Source organism: Aulonocara sp. 'chitande type north' Nkhata Bay, linkage group LG7 (assembly GCF_057382095.1).
Source record: "Aulonocara sp. 'chitande type north' Nkhata Bay isolate Kocher_YH1m ecotype deep benthic linkage group LG7, A_spYH_male_GT1.1, whole genome shotgun sequence".
NCBI lineage: Eukaryota > Metazoa > Chordata > Actinopteri > Cichliformes > Cichlidae > Aulonocara > Aulonocara sp. 'chitande type north' Nkhata Bay.
In genome coordinates, this window is record NC_141350.1 from 22211905 (window position 1) to 22225887 (window position 13983).

Below are 13983 nucleotides of genomic sequence, written 5' to 3' on the forward strand. Positions count from 1 at the left end.
ATTTCATACTCTGTTATTTGTGGATTAACAGACTCAAGAGGCAATATAGCTGAGGTAAGTACATCACTCTGTTCCGGGTGCTTAAGTGTTGTGAGAGTAACAACATTTTCCTCTGAGACTACAGGGTGAGATACTTCAGCGGCATGACTATCAATGAGATGAATAATAGCATCTTTCAACAGCAGTAGGTGTGAAAACCCCTGATCCTCTAAGTCAAGCAATGTCTTACAGCGTAGATAAGCACAAACATAATCAAAACAACTTTCCTCATCACCACGTCTTACACTTGCGGGGTCCACATCAGGTACTGGTGTGATGTTTGTAGCAATCTGGAAGAGTTCCTCTGCTGTCAGTGCATAAAGACTCTTTCTGATCTGCCAAGCCAGTTCTTTTCTTTCACTGTCCTCCATTCTGTGTCTTTTGGCTAGCACTCCTCACAGTGCAGTCAGCTCAAACACGCAGCCCGTCACCTCTCCAGCAGGGGTTCCCCTCCTCGACACAGGTCCCGCTGCTGCCTCAGTTGCACGTCTGCTGTTCCAACACGCCTGCCCTGTGATGGCTGTCTCTGGTTCGTTGATTAAAGGATCAGCAGTCACCCACGTAGCATGCTGATCCCCGTACGGGCCACCAAAATTATGTTACAGGCCTTCGATGGGGTCTGTTTTTAAACTGTTTTTTTAACAGAAAAGCAGAGACAGGAGACATCAGTTGCGTTCGGTCTGCAGGCTCTTCCTCGTCTGATTTATTAACAGAGTTTAACAACGTCCTTTTCTTTTCATTTAGACACACACATTTCGCTTTTAACAACACAAACATTCAATTAGGTCCATAGCTCAAACCCTTTTGGTTACCTTGCACTCTCACAAGAATAAACTTACAAAATAATCATTGTATATGAACGTCCTTATTTACAATAAATCTGTAACCAATTTCACTGCATTTCAGCATCAAAACATTTCTGTGCAGCACCACTAACACTGCAATTAACCCGCTTATGTCACCTTTATACTTTTCTTATACTTTAACAGATTCAAACAATATATTACATTTGTAACCAATAAACAAAAATATTCTTCCCTTGCTCACAAACAGTTCACAATCATCCACAAACAGTATACATCAGACTATTTACATTTGACACATAAGAACTGGGTAGGTCCTAATCAACTGTAACTTCCAATAATGCCAGGATAAAAGAAGTGTCTAAGAGCTCCATTTGTCACAAAATAAAACAGGTAATAAGACCAGCTGCCTATTTAGACTACGAGTGAAATGGCGGCTGCCATTACAAATGGCGGTATAGTTAGCTTTCTCTCAATCAGTGAAAACACACTCTCTCACAACATTTGCGGTCTTTAAACTAAGACAGAAAAAGGTTTCTTGCCTTTATATGTACATTGTGGTGAGCAAACTTGAACTACTGACCTGTTTTTTTAACAGAAAAGCAGAGACAGGAGACATCAGTTGCGTTCGGTCTGCAGGCTCTTCCTCGTCTGAGGCCGAGACGCGTTGCAACAGCCTATCGCACTCACCACTATCTCCCCCTTGTGGCAATGCCACGCAATTACATTGTCCATAACGCTAAATGAAAAGTGCAATACCACCATAAAATCAGGTCTTTTACATCAAAAACAATTCACAACAAAATTACAATTGTGACCATACACTTGTGGGCGTCACACATACCACTGTTTATCTGCTACACTGTTCTCATGCCATTCTTTGAGTATTTTTGTTTCCATTTCTTTTTCCATTATCCAATTCCAAACATAACTTTTATAAGTTTCCAGCCCTGTCACTTCCTCATGCCTAAAAATGTCCAACACTGCAGCTTCCTGTTCTGTAATAAAATGAGATCTTCTTTGCCCACTGTAAAAGTGTATTGTAACTATATTAATATTGTACACCTGCTACTTACCGACTCATCATCATCGTCCATTTCCTCTTCTCGAAACATCTCGTTCTTCATGCCTGCGTCCATTTGGCCCATGTCACGTTGATAATTTTCATAGCCAACCACAAACTGAGGAATGTCTCTGCAGCTCCAACCCTGTTTTTTTCTTGCTGCTCCTACACAGGGCTCCAACATCACACACTCCAATGTGACATGGCTCCTTCAGGTTGCTCCTGCCGTCAAAGGGGGTAGGCTGTGATGAAGGTGGCTACTAAGCAAGAACAAAACCAGTCAACTGTGATAGACCGTGACTGGGTGACTAAAACTTGAAGGCCTGGTCATAAACGAAAGTCTGTTGGCTGATAACAAGTTTGATAAAGTATGTGCTGAGGTAGGAAAGAAAGAAGAAAACAGAAAAAAAAACAACAGCAGCTGTCCTAAGAGGTAGAAAAGATGGCGTGGACTCCACGTGGACTGAGGTAGAGAGTCATGTCCCAGCGTAGAAGCGTCTTCTTGACACAGGAAACCTCACAGCCAACATCTGCATACCATTGTTCTTGCCCTGGGAACAAACAGTACACAAATACTTTAAAAAGCATGACTAATGAAGCAGTATTTGGTAGTAGCAGAAGCACTCAGTAGCTAAAAAAAGACAGAACTGTATGTGAAACACAACATTACGAGTTTGCACAGTGTCGTTACATCTACCAGTTGAGAATGAAATGGAGGGCTATAAAAACAATGATGAAACTGGGTTATTGCAATTTTAAAGGCCATTCTACCTATAAGATAACTGCAGTTTATTTATATGCAATCATTTATTGAACCACAGTCAAATAACATTTACATATTTGTTATTGTTATATTTTTGTATCGAGAGATATTCACAATGCATGTAGTAATAATGACCAGGTACCAAAATAGAAATACAGGATTAGGAGAAGTCCAATTATGTCCCTATAGAAAATTACCATTAAAACACATAACATATGACACATAACATATTACACTTTGTCATTATTTATTGCACAAAAACTAAGAAAAAAAACAACTAAGTACACCCATGACACAGTAGTTTGCAGATTGCCTTTGAACAGTAACTTAAAGTAATCATTTTCTATGACTTCAGTCTCTCACATCGTTGTTGAGAATTTTGGCCTTGAATCTTTATAACTTTGCTTCAATTAATTGAGGTTCGCTGGCATTCATTTAAGCACATCTCTCTTAAAGGCATTTCAATCAAAACTACACTGGACTATTGCAACACCTTGACTTTTTTCCCCTTATTTTCAGTCATTATGTTGTAGATTTGCAGCTATGCTTGGGATCATTGTGCTGTTGTATTTTCATGGTTCCTGTGGCAGCAAAACACGACCAAATCATGACTTCTCCGCCACCATGCTTGACAGTTGAAATGAGGTGGTTCTGATGATATCCTCTGTTTGGTTTTCTCCACTATGGATGTTACTGGATCACTCCTACAATTTGGTGTCATTTCAAGATAGTAGATAGAAAAGTCAAGATTTTCATGGTTCTATCATTTAACTAAAAATAGGGGTTGTTAAACTATTAGAAAAACACACTGTTCAAGTCAGGATATTATGCTATAACAACTGTCCAAATTCTCCACATGTGATGTACGTCAAATCTTCCCCCTGTTACGAGACAATCTTACCTCTATTACTAAGGGGTTTGAATGTACAGTCGCTTTCATACTGTATTTATGTTTTCTAACAGCTGAAATGAATTTTAAGAGGGTGTTAATAGATAAGATAAGATAAGATAGAACTTTATTAATCCCTTGGGTGGGTTCCTCTGGGAACTTCGACTTCCAAAAAGCACAGCAACGACCGAAGTTACAGTTACAGAATTGTTTTATTTATTTATTTATATCTATCTATCTATCTATCTATCTATCTATATATATATATACATACACATACATACACACACACACACACACACACACACACATACATACATATATACACACATACACACATATAAATACAGAGACAAATATAAATAAAATATACAAAGGGGATAAATAGAATAAATAGGAATAAAAAATAAAAATACAAGTGAATTGCACATTTCAAGTATTGAGTCTATTGCACTGTTGACTATTTACAAAAAGTATTGCACAAGGTATTGTACAGTGAGGTGAAGAGGCACTACAGCTTAGTTGTTCCCCCCTCCTTTGTCCTCCTGTTTCCCCTCCCTCTCCCCTCCAGAGAGGAGTTAGTTTGATGGCGTGTGGGACAAAGGAGTTTTTAAGTCTGTTAGTTCTTGTCTTGGGGAGAAGCAAGATAAGTATTATCAAAGAACATGAATGATCTGTTTAGAACTACAACCTAGCTTTAATCTAAAATATGTGAATTGAAAAGAAATTTTAATGCAGTTTGATCTATTTTGTTTCATGGCTAGGGCTTAGCAAAAACAAACAAAAATTGTACAATCTCATACTACATCATTATATGAAATGCTTAATTCACCCTGTTTAATGAAATTATAATCATTTAAAATGTTTAAGAGTTTCTAACATTATTTAAATAAAAATACCTGGACACCTGCATTCACTTTTGGTTTTGATAACAAGAGCATACACATAACATTTAAATACAATAAAGATTTCATGACAAGTTAATATGTTCTTAGCTGCACCTGGCATAGAAAGGAATACTAGTCCACCTTTTTGAAGTTATTCATACTCAAATTTCAGAGAGAGCTAAAACTCAAACGGCTATAAAGCTCGCTTATTTTAATTCTTTCAACAGCACAAGATAAAAAATTGAAAATAAAATCATTCCGACGTACTTCCTTTCAAATTTACTATCATTATCGTGTAAACACAACTTGTAATAGTTTTAACAGTCTTCCTCACATGGGCAGTCTCACTGCCTGACATGTTTGTGGTTTAGATACCAAAATATGACAGAATTTATATTACATGATTGCACGGAAAAATATTCAAACTAAAAAAGGTTTTATAGGGTAAACCTCTACAAGTCATGCTTAAAATAAATTAAAAACACTCAAACATTATGCATATCACATCAATGACCAACCTGCCCAGTAGTGTGTGCACGTTACCATTTTAGTATGCAAAGCACTAACAGGGTAGATGTTTTATGCTCAAGTCAGCTATGATTACTCATGTGATGCAGAACCACACATGCAAATGCACACACAGAAGACAAAAGAATTTGCAACATGTTTATCATCCATATGATCAAGATTACAAAAACAATATCAGTTTGAACTGTAAATAAAGGTCACAGGGTGGGGATGTTATGCTTTAACACATCAGTGAACCATTTTGAAAGAACAAAAGAGTGACACTTCCTGTGGTCCTTGTGAATGCAAGGGATTGCAACAGTGATAATTGTTACCGACCTACTTGGTAACTGACTTTAAACAAAGGTAACTGGGGGTGTGGGATTTTGGTTAAATAATTTCTGACACATAATTGCATTTTATGGTAGATGTGGGTTACAAATAAGGCAAGCTTTTAGAAATAAGTAATGATCAGTTTTTCACTTCTGTCACAGGGATTCAAATGGCACTGGATAATAGGAATGACCCCCCACAAGTCTTATGGTTTGTTCAGCTGTAACTTTGCAAAGCTAAGCTGTGCTGCCATGTTCCTGCTCAGTCTTTTTCCTAATTGTACTGTCATGAACTTTAACATGGTAACTGTGGCCTGTGTAGAGTCTGAGCTGTTGCTCTTGTTTTGTTTTGTTCAGTTTTTCTGACATCGGGTGAATTTGCTTGGAGGTCCACTCTTTGTGTCTTGAATGATTCTCACTTCTGATATTTTTCTACCTTATCGTTTGTTAACACATTTGAATGCTGCTAACTGCCAAAATGGTGAAAACACTTACTGATGATAGTCAAGTGAATTTGATTAGCAGCAACTGGCCACTACTCACCCAAATATTTATGTGCTTACCCTAGTTGTTGGTTTTTTTCACTCATTGCTTTTGCATTTTAACTAGTTTGTTAAATTAATAATGGCACAGTATGACATCTTGTGTTGCAGTTTATCTTAAGTTGTATTTTAAGAACTAAGGAAAAGATCATTTTTACGCCCTGATACATAAAACCTCCCAAATGGAAGAGGAGGTATTAAAAAAAAACAAAACACTAATTATTTTTAATATATACAAATATGAGTTCTGTATGAATCATCTAAAAAGCCAAATAAATAGTAGCTTTTTTGTAGATAGTATGAAAGGGGGAAAAAACTACCATCATACAGGAAGCATGAAATGCCTTTCTTGCTTCATTTTGTGTTTTGATGATGGTGATGGAGTGAGTTATCCATTATATCAGGCCAACACCCCCCCCTCTGCCGGAAGGTGGGGCTGAGCTGATCTCCGGTGACTCTGAAAGACTAGTTGCTGTACTATTTTCTAATTTTGTCTATGTAAATGTGTATGTGTATATAGTGTCCTGTGTTCTGATAACAAAATTTATATCTCTTGGCAGCTTGTGTATGTGAATACTGTAACATAAGTTTCAGAAGACTCCTCCCATGCCAGCATAATGCTGACCAGAGCCATTGGATTCCTACATTGTAGGGAGTCAAGGGTTCAGGTTTTTCCTTTAATTTGTCAGTCATTGTGCATTGCTATTTTTTAAATCCTATTTAAGTCTATTCATGTTCATTCCTCAATGTTTGACATTGCACTTATACATATAATCTGTGGGAGACAAATCCTTTCAGCGTTGTGTCAGCAAGGGAATTTGGCATTTTAAAAAAAAAATCCTGCCAAATCAAACATAAGGAATTAAGTGCTGAGGAATCCCCTTGTCATTACAGAGCAAGCAAAAGAAGCTTATACTAATAATGTGCTGTGAGAAAAACAGAGCAGCCATCAAACAGACGTGTGAGAAAACAGAGTTTTGTGCCAGACTGATGCATCAGTGAAATCAGTCCCAGCTTTATCCTCACTGCAAACTCTCATTAGACACTCGAGGAGGAGCTTAAGCCTCCAATTGAATTTAAACATTTAATTGATAGAAAAAAAATCTTTAAAAGATCCTGTCATTTTCATAAATATGAGCCCATGCTGTAGCTTAGGTTTTTTTTTTTTTAGATGAATATCTGTTTTCTAAAGAGCCAGTCTGGCAAACTTGTTGTTTCCATAACGACAAGGCCCAAGCAGAAGCCAGGCCTTCCCTCTATCAAGTCACATGTACATTTAACTGTGGCCTTGACTCTAGCTAGCATTTACATTCTTAAGATAGAAAATACAAACAGCTCGATACCTATCATATAAATGCATACAAAGACTGTTTATGATGTCCGTGTATGGACATGCAACCTGCGTGAAGCTAAATCTCAAGCTTCAGACTGCTGTAAATGGTTTAAGGCAGTTATATTGCCTAGTCTTGGGTCTACATGATGCAACTGAGTGAGAAGATCCCCAGTATGATCGTGTCAGACACAGTTCTGTTTCATGCTATGCAACATTTCTCCTATTTACGGTAATGTTTTTTTAATCTGTGCAACCATTTCTTTCGCCTTTGCAGCACTCACTGACTGCACACAGGAAACAGGAGACAAGTCACGTGCTTTATAACTCATCCCACGTGACACTAATCAACCTCTCAAATCCTTTACTCAAGAGTGTGAAAACAGAGACTGCATAAAGGCACGAGATGCAGAAGTCTGTAAAAGTAAGTCAGGGGAAGGATAGAGAGAAAAAAAGAGTCTAAAGCTGAGATAGTTTACATCTGAAATGAGAAAATAAGATTTTATTAATATTTTGTTTTTAGAGTAGCCTTCAGCTTATTGTAGAAGTTTATAATTGAATTGTACTTTGTTTACCGACACTTCCACAACTGCCGGGCTATTTCTGAATACCTCGCACTGAATGATACTGCATGTGGAACTTTATATTCTGGAAATTCTTAAGTTTTGATACAGATTTGACCCAGAATTTGTTAAGTTTTAGTTGATTACCTCTGTTCTATGTGTTACCATATGTAGTACCATGAACAAGTCTAAATTAAAGTGTAGATCTTCTACTTTTCCAAGTATTTTCATCAATGCATTCATTGTTTTAGGTGTCCATAGATCTCAACCGCTCCGATTTAGATTTTTGCTCTATGAAGTTTATGGTCAGGGTTATCAGTCAACTGCTTCACAACACGCTGATGCATAACTGAAGGTTTAATCTCCCAGAGGCGTTCGAGGAAATGGAGCCCAGAGCTGCTGCCTGCCATCGTCTTTGTTGCTGCTGCTGTTTCGCTATCGCCACTGTTGTAACAATGGCCAGAAAACAATGGAGTTTCAAACCATTCACTGCTAATGTGGCTTCCCACTAGCAATTATCAGTAAAGCTTTCATATTGAGCAACATCCAGTATATTAATGCAAGTATATCTATGAAAGGCCACAATCATCTGATAATATCAGCCAACTGATATACATCATTCACAAAAAACGCAGAACTTAATGCAAACAAACTCCAAGCTCAATATGTACACGTAACACCCATAAAAACTGGGAAGTGCAAACGGACACCAACAAGGTCACACACACTACTTTTTCTACATTTATTATTGCAGGAAAAAAGGAGTTTATTACAGTTGACTTGACAGTTTATTTAAGAAAAAAAAAAAAGCTGATTTATCAGAATAAAAGACGCAGAATGAAAGTGCTCGCTTTGAAACTTCTGTTTACGACTTTCATATACATATACTTGGTCATTATACCTTTGTGAATTAAGTCAGACAGACAGTGAGGATACAGTCCCAGCACCTGTGGCTCAGGTGAGAAGAAAGTGGCCTAACCATAGTGAAACCAGTTGCTTAACTGTTCAGACTTGCAGCCTAAGCATTTTGATATAATAAGCATCTGTAGGGCCACAGCTTATCTGTTATGTTACCCGAGACCACACAATAAGTACGCAAAGCTGATGTGTCACACCCTCTTAGCTGAGCCAAAACCCATGAGCCATACGTGAAATGAAGCCAAGCTTAAAGTAGAAGCTTGCTAATGTATGAGATTATTATATGTCCACAAACAGAACACAAACCCAGATCCAGATCTCTCATCGGTATAAACACCACTGCCATGCTGACCCATCCACCCGTACCAAACCGCTGATTCCAGGGGAAAAGTTGTCGGGAACAGACGAGGCAGATCATATCAGCTCTCAGTGATGGCACATAAGCCAACTGCACGCGCCCCACAGTCTTTGAATGACTCTAAGAGCTTATTTAAAGTCACTTCCACTCACATGCGGAGCAGATTATTTTAGTGGCAGTTAAATGCTTTGGCTGCTGAAGAGCAGACGCATCCCTCCCGTGTCCTGGACTTTTAGCCAGGACGGACGTAAGCTGAATCCCACACGTGACCCTGGCTAACCTTGGTACCCAGAAATAACCGTGTCCTCTTCTGCAACACACAAACTAAAAGGGGAGGAGTCAAGGCAGGGAGTTGGGAGGCCAGCCACTGCCCAAAGATAACTTATCATTACTGACCTCTGAGGCGATGACAGGTCGCAGTAAAGCAAGTGGAAGCCCTTCTTGCTGGCCAGAGGGTCAAAGAATTCTAACAGATATAAACTGTAAATAAACATCTATAACTGCTGTGAGTAACCGACAGTGACCCTGAGGTCATTCAGCCTTTGTTACACCAAGGTCATGACCTTTAGCACGCCACCAGTAAGACAGAGTTAAAGAACAGAGCAAAATATAGTGTGACGGCCAGAAACACCTGAATGCAAACATTTCACAGCAGTGCAAGTTTTAATTAGCATTCCAGATTCTAGAGTTATTCTAATATAAATAACTGGGCAGGGCCTGAGCAAAGGCTCAGTGAGAGCAGCGCGTGCATTTGCTATCAGCTTTCTTAGCACCACTGCCATTACAATATTTCGAGGTATAGTGCACACTGAAGATTGGATTGGCATTCATGAGGTATCCACGGTGCGTACACATCGGTAGTAAGCAATGCCGCTGCTTACCACCTATGTCTAGATTTAATAAATGGTTAACAGGCAACAAAATAAGACTTGAGTGAGATGAGTGAGTGTGTTAAATATAAATTACATAAATCCTGAATATTTAAAAATAGAGTAGAACATTTATTTAACTTCAAACTTAACTTAATATTGTGGCAGGGACACTGAGCTACCATGAGGAAAGGAACCTCAGACTCTGGAGGGTTTTTGGTAAATGTTAAATGGACTGATTCTTATATAGCACTTTTCTACTCTACCAGAGTACCCTAAGCACTCTATACAACATGCCACATTCACCCAATCACACAAGCAAACAAACTTCTCCATCTGATCTAGGTATTGGAGCTTGCCTTTTGAAGCATTTTGCTGGGATTATTTGAGAAATAACATCTTGCTGTGGGATAAAGACCATCCAATAAGTGTATGCTTTGACTGCAAGAGTTACCAGATCTCAATCCAATATAGCAGGATGCAGATGCGGAGGAAAGGGAAACTGGATGTGCAGATGATAAATCTGTATCAACTGTGTGATACCATCATGACAATATGGAACAAAATCTCTGTTGAATCTATGCTATTATGGAGTCGGCCAGTTCTGAAGGTGCAAGCCCAATACAAGCAAGGTGTACCTAATACAGTGGCAAGTGAGAGTATTTCATTTATTTATTGAACTTTAGAGCATCACTCTCTGTTGTTAAACTAAATAGAAATCTTGTATCTGTCAGTACCACCGAAGCTCCACTGAAGTCACATTAGTTAATGTTTCTCTATAAAGCAGAACAAACAGACATAAACAAAAGCACCACACACAAAAATGACTACAGCATCCTCTCCAGTCTGCCGGTTCTTTTGTTCCCCTGGAAAAATAAAAACCTTGCTCGCTCATAAATAAATTAGGCAGCTAAATTATAACATTCCCAGCTGTCACCTGCAGCTCCTTGTCCGGGGGGGATTAGTCATCTCATCACAGCAGCACCGGAGATCAGCAACAGGGCTCCAATAAAAGGCTTTTAACCTTTGAGACAATCTGCCACAGTTCGCCGGTGTCGCCATAATGACGGGGAGGAGTCAGTCATTAGTTCAATTTAGCCATCAGCAATTCTGTGATTAGCTATCAAATGAGAAATACAGAGACGTAATGGGCGGCTGGACTATTTGTTTTCCATGGACTGATTGAATAGTTATTGGCTCCCTTTTATTAAACACAAAAAACTACTGAGTCACTGAAGCATAATTTTTGAGATGGTCCAAAGAAAAGGTTATTGTTCTCCAAAAATTGTTAACAACTAAATCATTAACAAAGCTGTTAATTATTATATTCAATAAAGCCTCCTGTTGAAGTACAGGTGAACATCAGCCCTGAAATATATCACCGTGGAGAGCTAGATAACATGCGTGTGACGTTTTTATGACACAGCCAGTGGAACAGCAGGTACAGCGGCCACTACAAGATTATACATTTATTATGCACTGAGCACACAATTAGCTTTGCATGCAAATACAAATTGCCTTCACTGGGGGAAAAAAAGAGCCCATAAAAGGCTTGCCAGTATAAAGGTCCACTACTTACATACACTTATCAGAGTGTTACTGCAGGACACACGACCTCTGTAAACTAATAGGTTCATTTATGTTAGGTTGAAAGATACACAACCTGATTTTTCCACTATTACGCAGCTTTACTGGTTTACTTCTCATAAAGGAAAAAGCTCTGAAAATGGCTTTAGGGGTGAGAGGACAGAGGAATCCTAAAGAGTGAGTAAAGAACTGTGTGGCTACCTTACACTGAACCCGGTTGAGCAGGGGTGTCAAACATAAGGCCCGGGGCCAGAGGCAGCACAGCTAAAACTGGCTGGCTTTGGAAAATGTGCAGGAGGGCAGACATTTTGGACTTTTCACTGTATTTTTATTACTTTTACAGCTCTTTCTACTGATAAAGAGCTCACCTATGGTCACATATACAATGCCAAAGTATTAGACAAACAATTAGAAGTTCATGTTTTTCAACTATTTACTATAGAAATGTGTGATTTGAAATAAACCTTCTCTCTCTACATGAGGAGATGCAAATAACAAAACCTTTGTGTTCAAAGATGATGTTCAGATTTTATGCTCATCAAGTCCAACTCATCTCAGTTAGCAAGAAGAGAATGCATCCCAACAAGAGCTCAGCTCTCAGACAGTTTTAAATGTTCAAAGTCTTTTAATATATGATATACAGTTGGTAAGTACAGCAGGGCTGTTTTTGTAATCGTGACCTGACCCAACTGTCTTGATACAGTGTTGACTTTAATTTGAGTTCAACAAAAGCTTTGTTTTATTATTACAAAACCAGACAAGTTATAGCATGTGATGATTTGGTTCTGTCTGAAAATGAAAATACATAAAGAGTGGCCAACATTTCTTAAGTTGTTTTTGTCTTGGCTTTGGCCTGGTAAGTGTTAGACAGGCTGTTTTAAAAACATTTCATTAGGCCATTTTCTTCACTTAAGATGAAAGAATATAAAACAGCCTAATGAAATGTTTTTAAAACAGCCTGTCTATCCACGTTACCAATCCCTGTAACACTTACCAGGCCAAAGCCAAGACAAAAACAACTGATTACTGTTCCACGTAAGTCTGGAGTCAATAGATCCTTTTATAGCGATGTAAAAAAAATGCGGATCTGTTGAACACCGTCAGTTAGAACAATAGTTTGTTGTGAACCAGGTAGCGTTTAATTAGGGTTTTGGGTAGATCGTTTTTCTTTTTTTAAATTCCCTTTTTCACAAGAGTTTCACAAGAGGATGTGCTCCAAATGCTCAAACGGAGGACCAGACTGATACTAGTTGTGATCTTTGTTTACAGCTGACTCGTTTTTTCAACTTCTGAACCAAAATAGTTCGACAATAAATTGAATAATAAATAAATAAGTAAACAAAAATAAAGACAAGCAATTTTTTGTGTTTAGAATAACAAAAAAAACCGACTTCCGTATTCATTGGATACAAGTATTCGCCTTGTTAGAACACACACACACACACACACACACACACACACACACACACACACACACACACACACACACACACACGTGTTCCTAGTCTCTTTGCAGTGTGTTTTACATTGAATTCATGTTCAGGAAATGGTTCAGATGAGTTCTGATACTATGGCTTTTGCACAATAGCAAACCCCTCGTTCTCTACATGTTTTACACACCTCAACAGGGACAAACACTACAGGTCTCCCTCCGCTTTCGCTTCAAAAACAATGAATGAGGCTTTTGGAGGTTTAAAAATGGGAACGTGGCTCCAAAGAGAAACGAAATACACGCACAAATCAGTGCGTCAGCCTGCCCACCACTCAGCACCCCTCACGCACACGTACACGCCGGGTACAAAAAGCTGCGCTGCTTTTCTTCATTTCTACAAAGTCCAGCAAACAAAAAGAAAACACACACCCACACTTTCTCCGAACACACGGCTCCGCCGCGACGAGACAATACAAAGCGTTAAAGTGAACAAGTCTTACCAGCGGCAGCAGAGAACAACTGGAAGTCAGTCAGCTGCTCACTTCCTTGTTTCCGCTGACTGACCCGAGCTGAAGGGAAACGGCTACTACCTCTCTCTTTACTTCTGAACTGCCTGTGAAGTTGTAAACGACATTTTAAGTTCACGTGAGGTCAGTGCTGGCGCTTTGCTGCTGCTGCTTCCTTCCTTTTTTTTCTCCTTTTTTATTCGGAAGGTATCGTTTGTCAAAGCTGTGACGTTACTCCCACCTAGCGGCCAAATTGTGCATCGCTGCAGACAAGGTGAGATGAATAAAAGGGTATAGTCCAGGGGCAATTTTAGCCCATTTTTGGGGGTGCTTCAGCAAAATAAATCAAAGCACCCCCAAAGATTTCTTACTTTTTTGACAATATTTGCTGTTTGTGTGACACACTTATAAAAATATAAAAAGCATACAGTACTTGGTTGAGACGTAACATTTTAACAAAAATAGTATAGATACCCCCCCCCCCCCCCCCCTCCCAAAATGGTTTGTTCCAGCTCGGCTCTCCCCTACTCTGGCTCTAGCACCTGCCAGAGCGATGGTGGCTGAGATGCAGCGGAGAGGAGTTGTAAGTGCCTGG

General features: G+C 39.0%; 1 protein-coding gene across 7 annotated transcripts in view; it reads right to left on the bottom strand.

Moving 5' to 3' along the window:
- The window catches only part of ppip5k1b (diphosphoinositol pentakisphosphate kinase 1b), a 57138-nt gene extending 43558 nt beyond the window's left edge, over positions 1–13580 (bottom strand). For all 7 annotated transcript variants that reach the window (XM_086299397.1, XM_086299402.1, XM_086299401.1 and 4 more), the window contains exons 1-2: positions 13383–13580; positions 1919–2456 (exon numbers count right to left, since the gene is read on the bottom strand). In XM_086299397.1, coding sequence (XP_086155523.1) covers positions 1919–2089 — 171 coding nt within the window. In that variant the 5' untranslated portion in view covers positions 2090–2456; positions 13383–13580. The remainder of the gene's footprint in view (positions 1–1918; positions 2457–13382) is intronic.
- Positions 13581–13983: the final 403 nt, after the last annotated feature.